Here is a 19,060-nt window from a genome sequence, read left to right as displayed (position 1 = left end):
AGAAGAGTTTGGATTTGATATCCCGCCTTTCACTCCCCTTCAGGAGTCTCAAAGCGGCTAACAATCTCCTTTCCCTTCCTCCCCCACAACAAACACTCTGTGAGGTGAGTGGGGCTGAGAGACTTCAAAGAAGTGTGACTGGCCCAAGGTCACCCAGCAGCTGCATGTGGAGGAGCGGAGACGCGAACCCGGTTCCCCAGATTAGGAGACTACCACTCTTAACCACTACACCACACTGGCCACACTGAGCTGTAAATCACTATTAATGACTTCAGAATGATGAAAAAGAGAGTTATTTTAGGGTTTCTTGGGAGGTCATAACCTGTACTTGTGTGCATAATGTTCAGTACCTCTGTCCATAAAGGCATTATTTTCATAGCTGTCAACTTTTCCCTTTTCTTGTGAGGAATCCTATTCGGAATAAGGGAATTTCCCTTAAAAAATAGGAAAAGTTGACAGCTATGATTATTTTTCAGTATGTTTTCAGTGGCCTGCGAGATGCCTATGGGACCTGAGCGCAACAACCCTCCCTCTGCTAATGATCCCATTCAGAGACATCTTGCCTCTGGCAGTGGGGGGGACCGTGGTTGGTAGCTACCCACTGGGAGCCCCTTCTTCCAAAAATTCATCTCATCTGCTTTGAAGCCTCTCTAGACTTTGGGGGAGCTCTAGCTCCGATGCTTTGGAGAATCAAATCCGTTCTAGATAGAGTCAATTTTCTTAAAAGAATATTCCCGGGTTGGTGCCTCCAGTAATGGCAGAATTCCTCTGATTGGGAGGAATTTGCTCCGTGGGAATTTGGGTCTGGCCGCTACGGTGAAGGCGGGGACCCGTAAAAAATCACAGGAGGGAGATGCCTGTGAGCGTGGGATTCGGCGGGCACCCTTTGCGCCTCCCCTACTCGCGGGGAAACCCGGTTTCGGGGGTCCGGAGCGACGTGGGGTGAGCGGCGCGGTGCTTCGAATCGTCTGCTTCTTCCACGGAGCGAAGCTGCATAGCTGTTGCCAGAGAGCGCTGACCTTTTCCTGTGGACAATTTGACTTTAAAGTAATTACCCGTGTGTAGAGCTGAAGCGGGAGAATTGGATTTTTAAACGTTTAATTTGGTACTGTAACGGGGAGGCTTAATACAGGAAGTCCGCCTTCCCCCTTTTGTAAATAGACTGAAGCAATGAGGCTGCAAGCTGAAGTCTTGGAAAGCCTTTTGTAAAAGAATAAATCCCCATTGGTAAAGATCATTTAAACCCCCCTGGAGGCTGGAGAAGAGGGGGGGAAGTTGTGGACTGAGTATGCCTGCAGGAGAGAGTGAAGAGAGCTAAAATACCGCCGCTCTGACCCTGGAAACGGGCTGCTAGCAGGACTGACGTCTTTTGGAATGTTCCTTGACAGCGTTCAGAACGTTCATTGACAGCTAGTTAAACAAGAGAAATACATTGTTTCTACTGTCTCCGGCTGCTTTTAAAAAGGAGCAAAGTAACTGAAAATTGAAACTAACTTTGGATTCGGCAGGTGCACAATTAAACAAGGAGTTGACATCCTGATTTGTGGCTTAGTCAGTGCTCTGCCTCAGGCCTTTGTCTTATAATGTTGTCATATTTCAGGACATCCTGAAAGCTTTTTTTTTTTTTTTTAAACAAAAACACAAAGAAACTGTGATTTTTCAATTGTCTATTCTGCCTTTGAAATCCCATTAACGTCTGGGAAAATGTCCGGACGTATGATAGCCCTAAAGGGTATTAGGCACAGATGAAATTCTCATTCCAGGTTGTGTAAAAAAGAACACCCTGCAATTTCTCAGGGTACTGGCTTCTTTGCTATTGAGACGAGTGGAGAAGGCCTTGATGCTTCCACCTTCATAGTTCTGGTGTGCAGTGGTTTGTGGTGGAGACTTCTCTGCGGTGGCCCCCGAACTGTGGAACTCCTTCCCCATTAAGGTCTATCTGGGCTGAGACTTTGCAGCTTATTTATTGATTTAATTTGTCAGTTGCTTTATCTTGCCCAGGGCAACCCAATGCAACTTACAACCAACCAACCAGACAGACAATAACGCCCCATATGGATACATTAAAGCCAAGAGGAAAAAAATATATATTAAAAAACATTCCACTCACTTCTAAAAGGCCCCAGATTAAAGTGCTAATTTGCAGTTCTCCTCCCTGTGAATGGTGTTATCAAAATGCATCATTTTTTTTGCTTCCATTGTGGTTGTTTTGTGGTTTGTTGATTACTCATTATTTTGCAATTTCAATTTCAGTTTACATAACCTGACTTTAGGGCGAAGGGCGGGTAAGAAATAACCAGGAACAAAAAACAGACAATTGCATTGTCTCACAGCCTTGAATTCTCCTGTCCCACTTGTTTGCCGTAAAAATTTTTTCTGCCCCACATGATTTTTTTTTTGCAGTTGCAAGCCGATGATCAGACTGTCAGCAGTCTGGCACTAGGTTGAAGCCAACTAAGCTTTTATTTGCAGTGGACAAATTGAAATTAATGGACCTAAATAGTCACACTTATTAATTTCAGTGGGTTTACTCTGAGTCAGACTAACATTGGCTAAAACCCCGCTGCGTGTAAAGCAGGGGTCAGCAATTTTTTTCAGCAGGGGGCTGGTCCACTGTCCCTCAGACCTTGTGGGGGGCCGGACTAGATTTTGGTGAAAAAAATGAACAAATTCCTATGCCCTACAAATAACCCAGAGATGCATTTTAAATAAAAGGGCACATTCTACTCATGTAAAAACACCAGGCAGGCCCCACAAATAACCCAGAGATGCATTTTTAATAAAAGCACACATTCTACTCATGTAAAAAACACCAGGCAGGCCCCACAAATAACCCAGAGATTCATTTTAAATAAAAGGGCACATGTAAAAACACGCTGATTCCTGGACCGTCCATGGGCTGGATTTAGAAGGCGATTGGGCCGGATCCGGCCTCCGGGCCTTAGTTTGCCTACCCATGGTGTAAAGTCTCATCCCCACTTCCTCTTGCTCCCCTGTTTCCCAAAAAAACCTGCTCTTTACCGCTGAATCGGATTTTCTGCGGATCGGGTACTTCATTAAAAAACAACAGTGAAATAAGAAACCAATGCAATTTTAATTCCCAACCTCCGGGTGACATCAGGGTGCAATAAGGAAGTTCGTTATTAGACAAAGCTAGTGTTGGGGAGTTGTTAGCCAAGAAGGACGACTGCTCTCCCTCATCAGTGGGGCTCCTAGACCTGTTCTCCTTGGGAGTTGTCCCTCCTTGGGTAACAAAGAAGAACTGAGAAGGAGGTCAAGTCGTTCACCGCAGATTGTCTTTTGCGAACGAACGCCCTACTTTGCAAGCTGTTCGACCGGCTTCCTGGGCCAAACCTTTCTCAGCTGGGAGGAAGAGGCGAGAGAGAATATTTGCACCACAGGGGTGTTCTTTTGTTGTGGTTGCCACCTGGGTGCTGAAAGGGGAGGTGCCCTTTCATGAGATCTGTACAGACAAATTGAAACATCCTGGTTGCCCAGGAGGGAGGAGATTTGGGGGGGTGTTGTGCTCGTCCTAAGCATCAATTTTCTCCAGCGAACCCGTGAGTTATAAACGTTGCGCAACAAAGCTCAGGGAGCCGGCACTGGGTGCTTTTGAAAGGTGATGCATCGTGGGCCAGGAGAGAAAATAAAGGCCTGCGCATGTAATGCTTATACACACATGCACACGGACATTCCAGAGAGCCAAATAGGCTTCCTCATTGCTCGAACATTTGTTGCAATGTGCAATCCTTCTACTTAGACGTAGGCGGCAGCTACAATGATTTCTCAAGGTGTGCTCGCTTCACAACGCACCCATTGATTGATATGGAACGTGGTGTGATAGGAATTTTGAGGTCTTAGATACATGTTAAATGTTCACAAGTGTACCAACCAAGCATGTGCATAGATCAGCACAGGAAGACCGACCTGAAACCATTTTTGATTCCCAAACAGACCAAATGTTTTCTCTGCAAGGTCAAAAGAAAATGGAAAAGCCTCCCCATTGTCTTTTCCTTCACAAATCCTGTCTTAAGGGCACATTTAAGATATGAATAGGGTGTGAGCCTGTGACCTGGCTCAGGAACTAAGTATTTATCATTACAAAAGACTGGCCAGGCTCCCCAGGCAATCCAATCAAGTGACCATTAAACTGATAACCTGGCAGACAGGAGGTAAACAAAGCACTCAGATTTCTGCTGTAGACCACCCTTTCTGTGATGTAGGTATGATGTATCTGAGGGTGGTCTTGAGCTCCAGGGCAGGGAATTAAAATGTCTATATAAGGCCTTGCACACCATTGTTCTGGCTTCCTCCTCCCTCCTGCATGTGGTGAGTGAGGACTCTGTTGCAACAGATCAATAAAGATCAGGCTTAGTAGCTGCTTTGCTTCTCAATATTCTCTGGTTGGCCTCTGTTATTTTCTCCTACCAATAGGGAACCTACGTAAGGACTCTATATGGGCTCTCGGATACCCCATAAGGGAAAAAAGGGCAGATTTTTGTTTACAACACTGGTGTGGGTTGTTGAAGCACTGTGACTTGCAATGGTGCGCATATCTGTTTTGCACCCACAAAATTCTCTTCAAAACTACTTTTATTTTATGCATAGACTTTGTGGTCCTGATGCGCACATTTTTTATAGTATCTATTAGACAGGCTTCGCTTTAAGCATGATTTGGGGAGGGGCGCATGTGTTGTGGGTGGGGCCTTACTGGTCAGCTATGAGCATGTTTGGACTCTTTTTCTGCCTTGTCAAAATGTGGCTCAGAGGAAGAGGGCTGTGTGGCCCAACGAAGTCACAAATAAGTCATCTGGCAGGGACAGGCGAAGGCATGTTGAGCGCCTAAGCTAAGTCAGGTTTCACAGCGTGACCAAAATGTGAATGATTCTAACAGATAGGACAATGAAAATGGAAATAATAAAGTTTTATATGTGCATATATACTGGCACATAGGCAAGAATACAAATTAAAAATAAGGGCCAGATTTAACTAACCTGCCGCCAGCAGAAGTCAACACAAGGACTCCTGCTATTGCAAAATAAAAAAAGATAGAGTTTTTGAGCTATTTTAAATGAAATTCGCCAAAATCTACACTTCCAGCAATTTCTGCCTGGTCACTGTTTCCGAGGCCCGAATACCAGTTATGTCTGGGGAATTTTAGACGTATGGCAACCCTAACCATCTCCCATATTTCCCTGTACCTATCTCACGCAGCTCTATTTACGTTCTGCTGCAGTTCGTCTTTCGCCAAACCACTCTTCGTCTTGCTGTTCGCTGCAGTAAAACTTGTGTAATTTACGCAACAAATTACGTAACTTCTGCAGGCTATGTAAGCTATGTTGTCGCGCTATTGTGCCAAGTTTGTTTCAGCACAAAAGAAACGCGTTGCAAATAGGGAAAGATGTAATGGGTTATGTACCGTTTGTGGCAGGGACGAGGGTGGCACTGTGGGTTAAACCACAGAGCCTAGGACTTGCCGATCAGAAGGTTGGCGGTTCAAATCCCTGCGACAGGGTGAGCTCCCGTTGCTCGGTCCCTGCTCCTGCCAACCTAACAGTTCGAAAACACGTCAAAGTGCAAGTAGATAAATAGGTACCGCTCCGACGGGAAGGTAAATGGCGTTTCCGTGTGCTGCTCTGGTTCGCCAGAAGCAGCTTAGTCATGCTGGCCACATGACCCGGAAGCTGTACGCCGGCTCCCTCGGCCAAGAAAGCGAGATGAGCCCCACAACCCCAGAGTCGTCCGGGACTGGACCTAATGGTCAGGGGTCCCTTTACCTTTACCTTACTGTTTGTGGCAACAACAATTGCGATATGGTTGTATTTGCTGGATTAATTTTCATTCTGCACATGGGGTGAGGAAGCGAATATCAGGAATTTTAGCTCTTGTTTCCACTTTTTTTGCTGGGATTCTCTGACATCCCAGCACTTTGATGGGGCATCAAGTTCAGCGCAACTGCTGGAGCGATACTCACTGTTGAGGTAGGTATGTAGGTTCCCCTTCCTCATCAACTCGGTGACAATGTAGACAGGTTCTCCCACAGAGCAGATGGCCAGGAGTTTGATGAGCCTTGTGTGCTTCAGACATTTCAAGTTCTGAATCTCTTTGGCAAAATCATCCCTCATGTCAGCTGTGGAAGAAAGACCAAAACACTGCAGGGATGTAGGGTTTCTCAAGGAAATTCCATGGGTGGGGGTCCTCCAGGAAAGTAGCTTACCCCTCACAGAGCTACAATTCCCGGCACCCTTCACAAACTTCAGTTCTTGGGAATCTTTGTGGGGATGTGTGCTTTACACGTATGGTGTGTCCCAGGGCTGGGCTTAGGTTTGATGAGGCCCTAAGCTACTGAAGGTAATGGGGCCCTTTAAATATCCAGCTGCCCTTTGTCAACAACAAATTGCCACTGTTTTTTTTGTGTCGAATATATGCTATATGGTAATAGGTATCTAAAGCGATTTGCACATGTTGCCGTGCAACCAGTCCATGCAGAATGTAGGCACCCTATATATAGAAATGAGCAAACCAGGGATATTTTAGGGAGGGTCCACAACACGAAACACTGTTGCTGTACAGTGGTACCTCGGGTTACATACGCTTCAGGTTACACACTCTGCTAACCCAGAAATAGTGCTTCAGGTTAAGAACTTTGCTTCAGGATAAGAACAGAAATTGGGCTCTGGCGGCACGGCGGCAGCAGGAGGCCCCATTAGCTAAAGTGGTGCTTCAGATTAAGAACAGTTTCAGGTTAAGAACGGACATCCGGAACGAATTAAGTACGTAACCAGAGGTACCACTGTAATGTGAACGTTTGAGACAGCCATCGCACATGCGCAGATGAGCACGCATGCACAGCTGATAACTTCATGAATAGGAGTTTAGGGAAGATGGGGCTGCAGGGACACGGAAACCAAAAAGGTCACATGTACTTAACCCAAGGTACCACTGTATGTAGGTTTTATTTTTATTTTTATTTTTATTATCTTATATTTTGGAAATGTACATCCAGTTTTTTCTCCTTTAATTTTTTGGGGGCCCCCAAGAGAGTGGGGCCCTAACCTATAGCTTATTTAGCTTATATGTAAATCCGGCACTGGTGTGTCCACAGCCTGTGTTGGACCCCCATTCCCAGGAGCCCCAGCCGGCGTGAGCAATGGCCAGAGATGATGGGATGTCCCCAGCCCTACCTGACGATGCTGAAGGTTGAGTCAGGAACCTTCTGCTGTACCCCTGAGCTACAGCCCATCCCTGAAAGAAGGATTCCACAACCAATGACATGTTCTGCACCCCACAAACCTTGCTTCATGATTTTGATGGCCACCGGCACCGTGTTCTTCCACGTTCCTTCCCACACCTCTCCGAAGCATCCTTCGCCCATCTTCCTCCAGAGCTGGAACTCTGAACGGGGACGTTCCCATTGGTCCGTCTCAGTAGGCCTCTGAAAAAGGGCAGGCACATGGGGGGGGGGGATATTTGTTAGGAGTGTCCTACTCTTTTTTTATATATTATATTTTTATTGGTTTTCAAATACAAAAACAAAATTATACATTCCACACATCTTGATTACATCTTGCTTCTCTTTTTTGACTTCCCTCAATCTGTCTGCAATTCCTTCACTTTATTACATTTTCCACATTTCTACCCATTGTTATTAATACTGTTAACTTCAGTTCCTTTTTTAAACTTATTTTCACATTTTCCCATCACAGAGCTTCCATAAAACTTACAAACGTAATCTGATTACCGCTCAGTTTTTGCAAATATTGAATAAATTTTTCCCAATCTTCTATAAATCTTTGGTCTCGTCGATTCCGGATCCTTCCTATCATTCTATCCAAGGAGCGTCCTACTCTCATGTAAGACCCTGGCAGAGACGCATGCCCACCTGGCATGTTCTCTTCCTCCTGGTCGATCGTTCGGGAGCTTCAAAAGCTTTCTTCTGCCCGAACATCACAGCGACTGATGCCAAAAGGCATCAGTACACTTAGGGATCCACAGAGTATTTGCAGTTTGCGTAAAAGAACTCAGTAGCACAGCATTTTGGCTAATCTACGTTTATTTACATATAATATACTCGGAGCATTCTGCTTTAGCTCCTTCCTCTTTCTTATCAGACAGTAAAGAGAGAAAGAACAAAGGACAATAGTCCCACTTCATGGAACACAGTACAGTCATATCTCATGTTACGTTTGCTTCACGCTGAGCATTTTCAGGTTGCGTCCTGCGGCGACCCGAAAGTACTGGAAAGGGTTACTTCCGGGTTTCGCCGCTCGCGCATGTGCAGACGCGCAAAATGATGTCATGTGCATGCACAGAAGCGGCGAATCGTGACCCGTGCATGCACAGACGCAGGTTGCGTTCTGCTCATGTTGCGAACGGGCCTCCGGGACGCATCCCGTTAGCAACCAGAGGTACCACTGTAATACCAAAACATCCTGTCTCCGTCACTTCCCACACTGTGGAATGAAAACATACACTGTCATGTGATAGACAACAATCCCATGACTGCAGACACGTGGAATAAATCTCCAGCTACACTGAAACTGTAAACCTGCCCAGGCAGAAGGGCCTGCCTGAAGGCTGGTGGGCTCTCCATCAGGGTTTTTTAAAAACAAAGGTAGGATGGCCATCTGTTAGGGATTTATTAGCTGTGATGCCTCCCCACATTGAAGGAATGGCCTTGTGGGTCCCAACTCTATGATTCTGTGGATAAGGTGATTGACAGGTCACACACCACAGGAAATGGTTACTTCTTGAGCCATATAATAAAGAATGCAGATTTGCAACTTGGAATTGTACGTGGGGAATTGCATTCTCGCTTTTAACCAAGAAAATCCGAAATGCAGTACATTCAGTGACTATTTTGCATGCGTCCAGTTGATGCATGACTCCCGATACATGGGTCGTTTTGGATCTGGAAGAGGGCAGAATGGGGCGGAATGGGGGGTTGGGATAGGGCGCAACTGGGCAGAGCAGGATTATGTGTGCTCTACCGATGCGTGCACGGGTCAGGAATAAAACCCCCATGGAAAATGGTCTCTGCCAGTACAAGAAGGTGGACTCTGATCTTTGCGGAGTTAGATGATCTCAGGTCCACTGATTTCAATAGACTTGGGTCAGGGGTCAACAATGGTTTTGGGTCCAAGGGCACCATGGGTGTCGCCCCCTGACTTCCCTCTCCCTCCGGCGGATCAGTCCCGCTGAGAGGCAGACAGAAAGGAAGCGTGCCAACACACTCTGTGTTCTTCCAGAGGATATGAGTAAATGTCTGATCCATTACAATTAATATGAGCCTTGAAAAGAACATAGAACTGAAGAAGGAAGTGGAGAAGAGTGTCATTCTTGCAATTTCCTCCTTCAGCTCTTTTCAAGGGACAAGAAGGTAACCAGCCTCATGACCGGGGGGGGGGGGAGACATTGAAAGGAGGGCTCAGGTGTTTTGTGAGCACTACAGGAATAACCTAAGGGTGCCATTGTGCCCACGGGCACCATGTTGGAGACCCTGGATTAAGTATTTCTAACTCTGCACAAGATCAGGTTGTTGTTTGGTTTGAAGGGCTTGGTTCTGGTTAGCATCCAAACTCCTGGGAAAGAAATGTAACTGTAAACAGGGAAATGATATAAAGAAATTTTGAAAAGAAAATCTGGATGACAAGAACTAAAGAGAGAGAAAAAACCAGACGGACAGACAATCCCAACCCTGCTATTTTGTGTTGCTTGATCAGAGGAAGGAAAAGATGGTGGGAGGTATGAATTAAGGAGACAGGCTGAGGTTTCTAGGTGGGGCCTGGCTTGAGGCCAGGAAAATTTGGCAAGTGTGCGCAGGTGACTAGGATGTGTGGAATCTATAGCAAGGAAACTGGGTAGCTGAATGTGAAAGCAGGCAAGGTGCCAGTCCTCTTCTTTTAGCCCTTTCAGCCCCTCCCAGGAAACTTCAGAAGTGTCTAACTGGGTGATGTTTCTAAGGCAGCAAAATCTGGAGGAGGATCTCATCTTATACAGGGGGAAAGGTACGAGGGCGACATTTCTCACTGCTGAATTGTAATTTTGCGTCAATTAGAAATCCCTCCTCCTGCGATGTAATCCGAACTTAATAATAAATTTTGAAACTATGTGTGTGTGCTTGAAACCCACAAGCGTCACAATTCAGACTTCCACTTCCAGTATGGCCACGGAGTCTTGACGTTTGGCTACAGAGGTCAGTCACAGAAAAATATGCATTGGGTTATGGGTGTCAGCGTTCCTATCCCCAAAAGCCCCCCAAATTTCAAAGATGTGGCATGTGAATTTGCAGTTGTGCAGGCTGAACCACGAATAAAAATGAATAGATGGAGGGAGGGACAATCAGATGTAATGGAGAGAGTCATGTTTGGTTTCCAGAGTGTACAGACACAGAGCAGCCCCATGCTAGCCAGAGCTGATGGGAGTTCCAGTCGAAAACATCTGGAGAGTACCAGGTCAGGGAAGGCTTACATGGAGATACTGAATGGATAGAAGAGGACAGAAGTAATACAGAGGACAAGCAGAAGACAGAAGTAATGCATAAGAGGAGGACAAAAGTAATACAGAAGACAAGCGGAAGACAGAAGTAATGCATAAGATCAGAAGGAAATGAGTGATGATACAGGAAAACATACCTTTTGGATGCAGGGATGAAGCAAGGGACTATGTATGACATTCCAGTTGGCTGTGTAGTAGGCAAGGAGCTGCTCCAGATTTGGAAACATGTGTCCCTTTTCCAAGTAAAAACTCCCTCCAGGCTCCTTGTAGATTCTGAAATGTCGCACTTTGGTATGGTTCCGAACTGAAGGTTGAAGGGAAGGAGAAGACAACACAACGTGTGATTGCTTTGCCCCCAGAAATACGGTATGTCTTGAGCTAGCCCTGGTTTCCAAGCATGCTAGAAAAATACAACCTGTGCTGCTGATAGTAGTAGTATGACACCTGCAACACGTTGGCGACTAATATACACACAATAATTACCAAAGCGATTATACATTCTTTATCAATCTTCTGAGAAAAATACAAAATCTTATGCAAAGCCACAGAGACTCACGAACTGCCCAACCTAAGATGAACTTAGAATATCTGATTTCAATGGATTTTTCAAGTTCTTAACTCAGTCTTTTGTTTTTTATCTTTTTAGTTAATAATAATAATAATAATAATAATAATAATAATAATAATAATTTATTATTTATACCCCGCCCATCTGGCTGAGTTTCCCCAGCCACTTTGGGCGGCTCCTAATCAAGTGTTAAAAACAGTACAGCATTAAATATTAAAAACTTCCCTAAACAGGGCTGCCTTCAGATGTCTTTTAAAGATAGGATAAGTTCATGAAGGTACCAGCAAAAGGTAAGTTTGGTGTTGTTCACAATACCGAGAGATGCTAGTGAAGTTGTAGATGGATGTTAATGAAGTTGTAGATGACACGGTGCCTGCGTTTTGCACCTGTTTCGCCCTGGCAGTCCAAGTAATCAAGAGGCCCTTTTACTGGGGCTTGCAGGTAGCACACTCCCAAGGTAGTTTTCTGGGCTTCTTCAGTGGTCTACTCTCAAAGCCTTAATACGTATATTGATATTCAATTTCATAGAGAATACTACCTATTTCTTGCCTTAAGCTTAAGAGACTGATTTGCTTAGCCTTCCAAGCATGGCTTTTCCCTCTTAGAGAGACCCCCAGATTTTGGCTTCCTGCATGATGGTTCTGACATGGGGTTGGAAAAGTGGAAAGAAAAGGGATGGAAACCATCCTTGCCATCCACAACATTTCTGGAAGGAAACCCAAAGACCGTCGTTGGCATGCTACAAGGTGGGCTCCAAATCTGATGGTGGGAATGGACTAGCCAAGCTTCTAGAGTTAGTCCGAAGACTTTTGCTAGTGCCCTGTCACCGCTTAGCCTGCGGCCGTCTCAGCCTTTGCACCAAATGACTTGTGTGGGAAGGACACCATTGTTTGTTTCACAATTTAGTATAATTACATGGGAGAGAGGGAATGTTTGTATGTGTGGTGTAGTAATTAGCATTTGTAGATCCGAGAAGATATTCCATACAAGAAAGTTTCTGGAGTGACATCATCGTCATCAGTATGAAGACAGCTTTGCGAATGGCTCAATATTAAAAAGCCACTTGTGTGTGTGTGTGTTTTTGGAGGGGGAGGGGCCCTGTAAGCTGGTTACATCCCATAATATTGTCACTGAGGGCTTTTTTTAAGTTGGAACTCACTGGAACCCAGTTCCGGCCCATCTCAGGTGAGCGCCATTGCCATTATAAGAGAACAAGGGAGGTGTTCGTGGTGACACCTCTTTTTCTGGAAAAATAGCTCAGCTGATACAAGCTTGTGGGGTGCCTGAACTTCCTTTCTAATTCCTGAGGAATTTGGATGCAGAGTTGTTATTTTCCCCCTTTTCCCTTTCCTGTACCTGCATGGGCAAATTTTTTATTTTTTTATTTTTAATACAGGTGTTTTGTGCAAGGACAGATTTGCACAAAGCAGCTTTTTAAATCCCCCCCCTTATGTTCTTATTTATTAAATTTCTATACTGCCTCAGGGAGATTCACAACATAAAAATACAATAAAAAACAAAACAAAATACATAATAAAAATAAGAACAAAACCAAATCGATAATCCCCTCGCCCACAACACATTGGAAAGGGCTTTGGCATGCTGCTTCCATCCCTTTGGGACAATGGAAACAAAAAGGCTTGGTTGTGCTTTGGTGTGATAGATGGCACCCAGCAAAATGTCATCATGCATCTAAACACACACACACACACACACACACACACACACACACACCGGCCCATGCAATGGGCTTCAGTGCACCCACACATGCCATTTTATGTTGGTGCATCAAAAAAAGCATTGCCCAAAACTCTGGGCACACTCAGTGGCTGCAGAATGTTGGAGCCTGATTCGTTCTTAGGTAAAGTTAAAGGGACCCCATTAGGTCCAGTCGCGGCCGACTCTGGGGTTGCGGCGCTCATCTCACTTTACTGGCCGAGGGAGCCAGCATACAGCTTCGGGGTCATGTGGGTCATGACTAAGCCGCTTCTGGCGAACCAGAGCAGTGCACGGAAATGCTGTTTACTTTCCCGCTGGAGCGGTACCTATTTATCTACTTGCACTTTGACGTGCTTTCGAACTAGGTTGGCAGGAGCTGGGACCGAGCAACGGGAGCTCACCCCGTTGCGGGGATTCGAACCGCCGACCTTCCGATCGGCAAGTCCTAGGCTCTGTGGTTTAACCCACAGCGTTCTTGGAGGGTTGCTATTTCCAGAAAAAGGTGGAAACTTTAACACGCCTATAATTAACCAAGCTGGAAACATCGGCTGGAAACGGTGTTGATAAACATCCTAAGAACAAGCTGGCTGCTGCTATCTTTGAACACTGAGGTCAGCACCGGAGGTCCAATGGCAATCTCCGCCCCCAATTTATGTAGACTTTTAAAGTTATTGTTTCTTATTTTACAGGTGCAGACTCTTTCGCTTCTGCAGATTGCTTTCCTTCCTTTGAAAGAGAAGCTCAAAGTGCTTGAAACTCACCTCCACCCTCTTCCCCTACCCCCACTGACTGTGAGAATAGGTACTCAAATGCCTCAGTTCTCTGACCTTCCCTGCCACTCCCTTGTACAGTAAGCCTGAGAGTTTTTCTTGCCTCTGCAAAGCGGTGGCCCAATCTGCCGCCCCACATTTGCTGGGAACAACCTCAAGAGCAATTGTGAAACGCTTCTTATCTGTCCTTTCACACACATACGGAAGGGCAGCAGCATCAATCTCTTGCATCAAGGAGATTATACCAGGGGCCTCCGCTCACCAAGGCGAGTGCCTACGTTCAAGCACAACTCCCTTACGTGCTGGGTGATGTCTGCTTTTCAATACTGTGATACAGTGGTACATCGGGTTACAGATGCTTCAGGTTAAAGGCGCTTCAGGTTACAGACTCCGCTAACCCAGAAATAGTACCTCGGGTTAAGAACTTTGCTTCAGGATGAGAACAGAAATTGCGGTGTGGCAGCGTGGCAGCAGCGGGAGGCCCCATTAGCTAAAGTGGTACCTCAGGTTTAGAACAGTTTCAGGTTAAGAACGGACTTTCGGAATGAATTAAGTTCTTAACCCGAGGTACCACTGTATAGGTAAAGGTAAAGGTTGAGTCCAGACAAGGGCAACTATGGGGTTGCAGCGCTCATCTTGCTTTCAGGCCAAGGGAGCTGGGGTTTGTCCACAGTCAGCTTTCCGGGTCATGTGGCCAGCAGGACTAAACCACTTTTGGCACAACGGGACACTGTGATGGAAGCCAGAGCGCACGGTAATGCCGTTTACCTTTCCACTGCAGCTGTACCTATTTATCTACTTGCACTGGCGTGCTTTCGAACTGCTAGGTTGGCAGGAGCTGGGACAGAGCAACAGGAGCTCACTCCGTCACAGGGATTCGAACCACCGACCTTTTGATCCGCAAGCCCAAGAGGCTCAGTGGTTTAGACCACAGCGCCACCCGCGTCTCCATTTGTGATATAAAGGTAAAGGGACCCCTGACCATTAGGTCCAGTCATGGCCGACTCTGCGGTTGCGGCGCTCATCTCGCTTTATTGGCCGAGGGAGCCGGCGTACAGCTTCCGGGTCATGTGGCCAGCATGACTAAGCCGCTTCTGGCTAACCAGAGCAGCACACGGAAATGCCGTTTACCTTCCCTCCAGAGCGGTACCTATTTATCTACTTGCACTTTGACCTGCTTTTGAATTGCTAGGTTGGCAGGAGCAGGGACCGAGCAACGGGAGCTCACCCCGTCACGGGGATTCGAACCGTCGACCTTCTGATCGGCAAGTCCTAGGCTCTGTGGTTTAACCCACAGCGCCACCCGCGTCCCATGGCACATGGGTTAGGACCCTCTTAAAACAGTGAGCCATGTGGAGCACTGCAGGAATAAAGTCTGTGTAGAAGCAGTTGGTGGGGCGGCACCTGCTTTCTCATCATACCTAAGAGGCGCTAGGAGCAAAGTACAGCAACAGGAGCATTGGACAGGCTCCATTGCCGTGCCCACCTTATGCCCATCATGCTAACGTTTGGTGCTGGGAAGGCAGGAGAGAAATGCCTGCCCCCCTGTCTGGTTCCACCAACGGCCGCTGGTTGCATGCTGAAACTGGATGGACAGGTATGCTGAAGACTCACCTCTTTCTCCTGCCCGTTGGCACCTGAGATATATTTATATACATTTTAGGACACACCCCATTGGTCTGATTGTAAATTGCTTTAACTGATAGTGGTCAAGAAGGAGGTTTCTGCACGTGCTGTAGAGGGAAGTGAGGGGGAGATGGGGTTTGCCAACCTGGCAAGGTGTTCCATCTAAAAGGTAAAGGGACCCCTGACCATTAGATCCAGTTGCGGATGACTCTGGGGTTGTGGCGCTCATCTGGCTTTATTGGCCGAGGGAGCCAGGGTACGGCTTCCAGGTCATGTGGCCAGCATGACTAAGACGCTTCTGGCGAACCAGAGTAGCGCACGGAAACACCGTTTACCTTCCCGCTGGAGTGGTACCTATTTATCTACTTGCACTTTGACGTGCTTTCGAACTGCTAGGTGGCCCATCTAGGAGAAGGAAAACTCTGGTCCTAAACCTCCACTGGCTTGCAGCTGTACTCATTTGTGTGTAAGGCTTCGGGATAAAACCCCGAGGAAAATCTGTCCCTGTTTCCTTGCAGGACATCTTGGAAAGAAGAAAAGGCTAAGGAGTAAACCCTACACAAATTAGGAGTGGAGTCCCTAAGATGGTTGGATGGCGTAGTGTTTTATGCCTCCTTCCGGCAAGTCCTGCAGCCAAGCTGGTGGCAAATGTATTGCTCTGCTCTCCTTTGGACCACATCGGTGAGGCCAAGAGCGGGGTCTTGTTGTCTGAGCAGCCCAGGACCTCCAGACACATTGCCCAGGCAGTGCACCCCTCAGAGAATGTGCACTCTGTTGTCTCTTGAGACAGATGGATGCCGAAAACAACAACCCTGAGATCTTACAGTGAATAATGCGTAAATAATCCAACAAATAAAAATTATAATTAATAATTGCTTTGTAGTCTGTGAATTGAGGGGCGCGGGTGGCGCTGTGGGTTAAACCACAGAGCCTAGGATTTGCCGATCAGAAGGTCGGCGGTTCGAATCCCCACAACGGGGTGAGCTCCCGTTGCTCGGTCCCTGCTCCTGCCAACCTAGCAGTTCGAGAGCACATCAAAGTGCAAGTAGATCAATAGGTACCGCTCCGGTGGGAAGGTAAACAGCGTTTCTGTGCGCTGCTCTGGTTCGCCAGAAGCGGCTTAGTCATGCTGGCCACATGACCCAGAAGCTGTACGCCGGCTCCCTCAGCCAATAAAGCAAGATGAGTGCCGCAACCCCAGAGTCGGTCACGACTGGACCTAATGGTCAGGGGTTCCTTTACCTTTACCTAGTCTGTGAATTATTATTGTTTTTTTTTTTAAACCCACCAGCCTTGAGCTTCAACTGTGGCAAATGGATAGAAAAAATTGAGACATTAATCTATGCCATACAGATTCTGACTCAGTTTTTAGCATCTGCTAAGGCTGACTTCCTTTCTCCAAGGAACCATGGGAGATGCAGTTTGAGGAAGGCGTGGAGAATTCTTCCATCATGGAACCGCATTGAACACACTCCCTTGGGGCAGGTATTGGCAGTTCAGCTGGCTCAAAGCACTCATGAAGGCATAAGGAGAGATTTGGTTACCTGATAGAGAGTATTCCCCTCTGTTACTCTCACTGTCCCGGATGAGGAACGAGCCATGGCGATTCGGAGGAGAGAGGAGGAGATGGTTGGCATTGGTTCTGCTAATCCCACTTATATACCAGCTGGAAAAGAAAGTGACATATATATCTTTTTCTTGTTTGCTTGCTTGCTTCCTCTCTCAATATACTTTTACCCTGGCACTCATCATAATCGATGATTATCACCGCCAATTTATAAATTGCAGGGGATTTGGACTAAATGATGCTCAGGACCCTTCCAAGTCTGTGGTTCTTTGAGCTGATTTCTATGGAATCATTTCAAGGCAATGTACAATAAAACACCAAAGAACAGTTTAAAATTATTAAGAACACCACCTCACTCTAAACAAAATTAAAGTCTTCCAAAGCAGACACACATCATGGCAAAGACCCATCTATCCAGCTGGGAGAGCCAGTTTGACCCCACAGTGGTGTGGGACATTATATAGAAAATCAACAATATTGTTGTTGTTGTTGTTGTTGTTGTTGTTGTAGTAGTAGTACCCCACCCATCTGACTGGGTTATCCAGCTAGGCACATGAAGGGGCTGAGGCTCACAGAGCCTTTTTGTAAAATTTTCTAGAGAAAACTCTGTGAGATCACTTCTTTTGTCCCTTGGCAGGAAACTATAACACTACAAACTTCCTGCCTGCCTGGGCACCCTCTTCTTTCTTCATTGTGCAGTTCAGAAACCTTACATGAACTTACATTTTGGACTTTTGTCTAAACCTGCCTTCATTTTGCTACTGTAATTGCTACTTAGAGTATGTAAGTAAATGCTACTTTTATTTCTTCACAAAACAATGTGTGTGTGATTGTTGTTTTTAAAGGGGAGAAAAGGGGGCAATGCCAGGAAAATCCAGTCTGCCTTAAAGCATCCTAGATCGTTGTTTCTAGAAGGTTAAATCAATCTTGTCTTAGCTTCCAAGTTTAAGCTGCAAAGGATAGCACTCTGCTGAGCTCACTAACATGAGCAAGGCAGGAGAAAAGCTAAACAATATATCCTCTTCTGGTGTCTAAATCCATTCCTACAAGTGGGGCATGATAAGAGCACAAGAACATAAAAAGAGCCTTGCAGCTGGATCAAGCCAAAGGCCTATCTTAGTCCAGCATCCTGTTCTCACAGTGACAGACCAGATCCCTTTGGGAAGGACCCGATCACAACAGCAGTCCCTCCAACTTGTGGATCCCAGCAATGGGCATTCAGAGGCACACAGCCTTCAACTCACAAGTCAGAACCTTTGAATTAAATGAAACTTAGCTAAAAAAATATATCAAAATTACAAATCACCCAAGCAATAAAAGCAACTAAAGATGCAAGATTGGGACCACGGAAAAAAGCCCCGCTTCTAGGGCAGGCTACTCACTCTCAACAGGTAATCTTACAATTGCTTGGGCACAGAGACAAGTCTTTGCTTGCACTGCCAGCCCTGCCATTAGACAGAATGGGGCAATTGTCTCAGGGCGCGGGGCAGCAGTGAGCTCCTCAGCCATTTCACTCTGTTGGGAACCAGAGCTATGTTTGCCGCAGGCCTGTCGTATTTTTCCTAAACCAGCCCCAGGGGCTAGCTCAGTGGCTGAGAATTTTCATTGTATGCAGAAGGTAGACAGCATCTTAAAAAGCAGAGACATCACCTTGCCAAGAAAGGTCCGTATAGTCAAAGGTATGGTTTTCCCAGTAGCGATGTATGGAAGTGAGAGCTGGACCATAAAGAAGGCTGATCACCAAAAAATTGATGCTTTTGAATTCTGGTGCTGGAGGAGACTCTTGAGAGTCCCATGGACTGCAAGAAGATCAAACCTATCCATTCTGAAGGAAATCAGCCCTGAGTGCTCACTGGAAGAACAGATCCTGAAGCTGAGGCTCCAATACTTTGGCCACCTCCTGAGAAGAGAAGACTCCCTGGAAAAGACCCTGATGTTGGGAAAGATGGAGGGCACAAGGAGAAGGGGACGACAGAGGATGAGATGGTTGGATAGTGTTCTCGAAGCTACCAGCATGAGTTAGACCAAACTGCAGGAGGCAGTGGAAGACAGGAGTGCCTGGCGTGCTCTGGTCCATGGGGTCACGAAGAGTTGGACACGACTAAATGACTAAACAATAACAACAACATGCAGAAGGTTTCAACTTCAATTTTTTCCAGTTAAAGCTGGGAGAGGCCACTCTCTGAAAGCTTAGACAGTCGCTGGCAGTCTGTGCAGAGATCAAGGCTGGTGAGTAGAGAGTCCAGTCCTGTTGGGGGCTGCTTCGTAGCAGTAGAAGTAGACTCCTCCCTCCGCACACCCTGTAGGCCAACT

The 19,060-nt window shown here is 46.3% G+C and overlaps 1 protein-coding gene across 1 annotated transcript in view; it reads right to left on the bottom strand.

Annotated features, from left to right (window-relative positions):
* SRMS (src-related kinase lacking C-terminal regulatory tyrosine and N-terminal myristylation sites) overlaps positions 1–19,060 on the bottom strand; it is a 42,389-nt gene that overhangs the window by 9,234 nt on the left and 14,095 nt on the right. The window contains exons 2-5 of the mRNA XM_081011332.1: positions 16,725–16,846; positions 10,635–10,801; positions 7,294–7,435; positions 5,975–6,130 (exon numbers count right to left, since the gene is read on the bottom strand). Of these exons, the coding sequence (XP_080867458.1) occupies positions 5,975–6,130; positions 7,294–7,435; positions 10,635–10,801; positions 16,725–16,846 (587 nt within the window). The remainder of the gene's footprint in view (positions 1–5,974; positions 6,131–7,293; positions 7,436–10,634; positions 10,802–16,724; positions 16,847–19,060) is intronic.

The sequence above is a fragment of the Podarcis pityusensis genome (assembly GCF_964106645.2).
Source record: "Podarcis pityusensis genome assembly, chromosome: 6".
In the NCBI taxonomy this organism is placed as follows: Eukaryota; Metazoa; Chordata; class Lepidosauria; order Squamata; family Lacertidae; genus Podarcis; species Podarcis pityusensis.
Note: the sequence above shows the minus strand (reverse complement) of the source record. Positions and strands in the feature narration are given on the sequence as shown.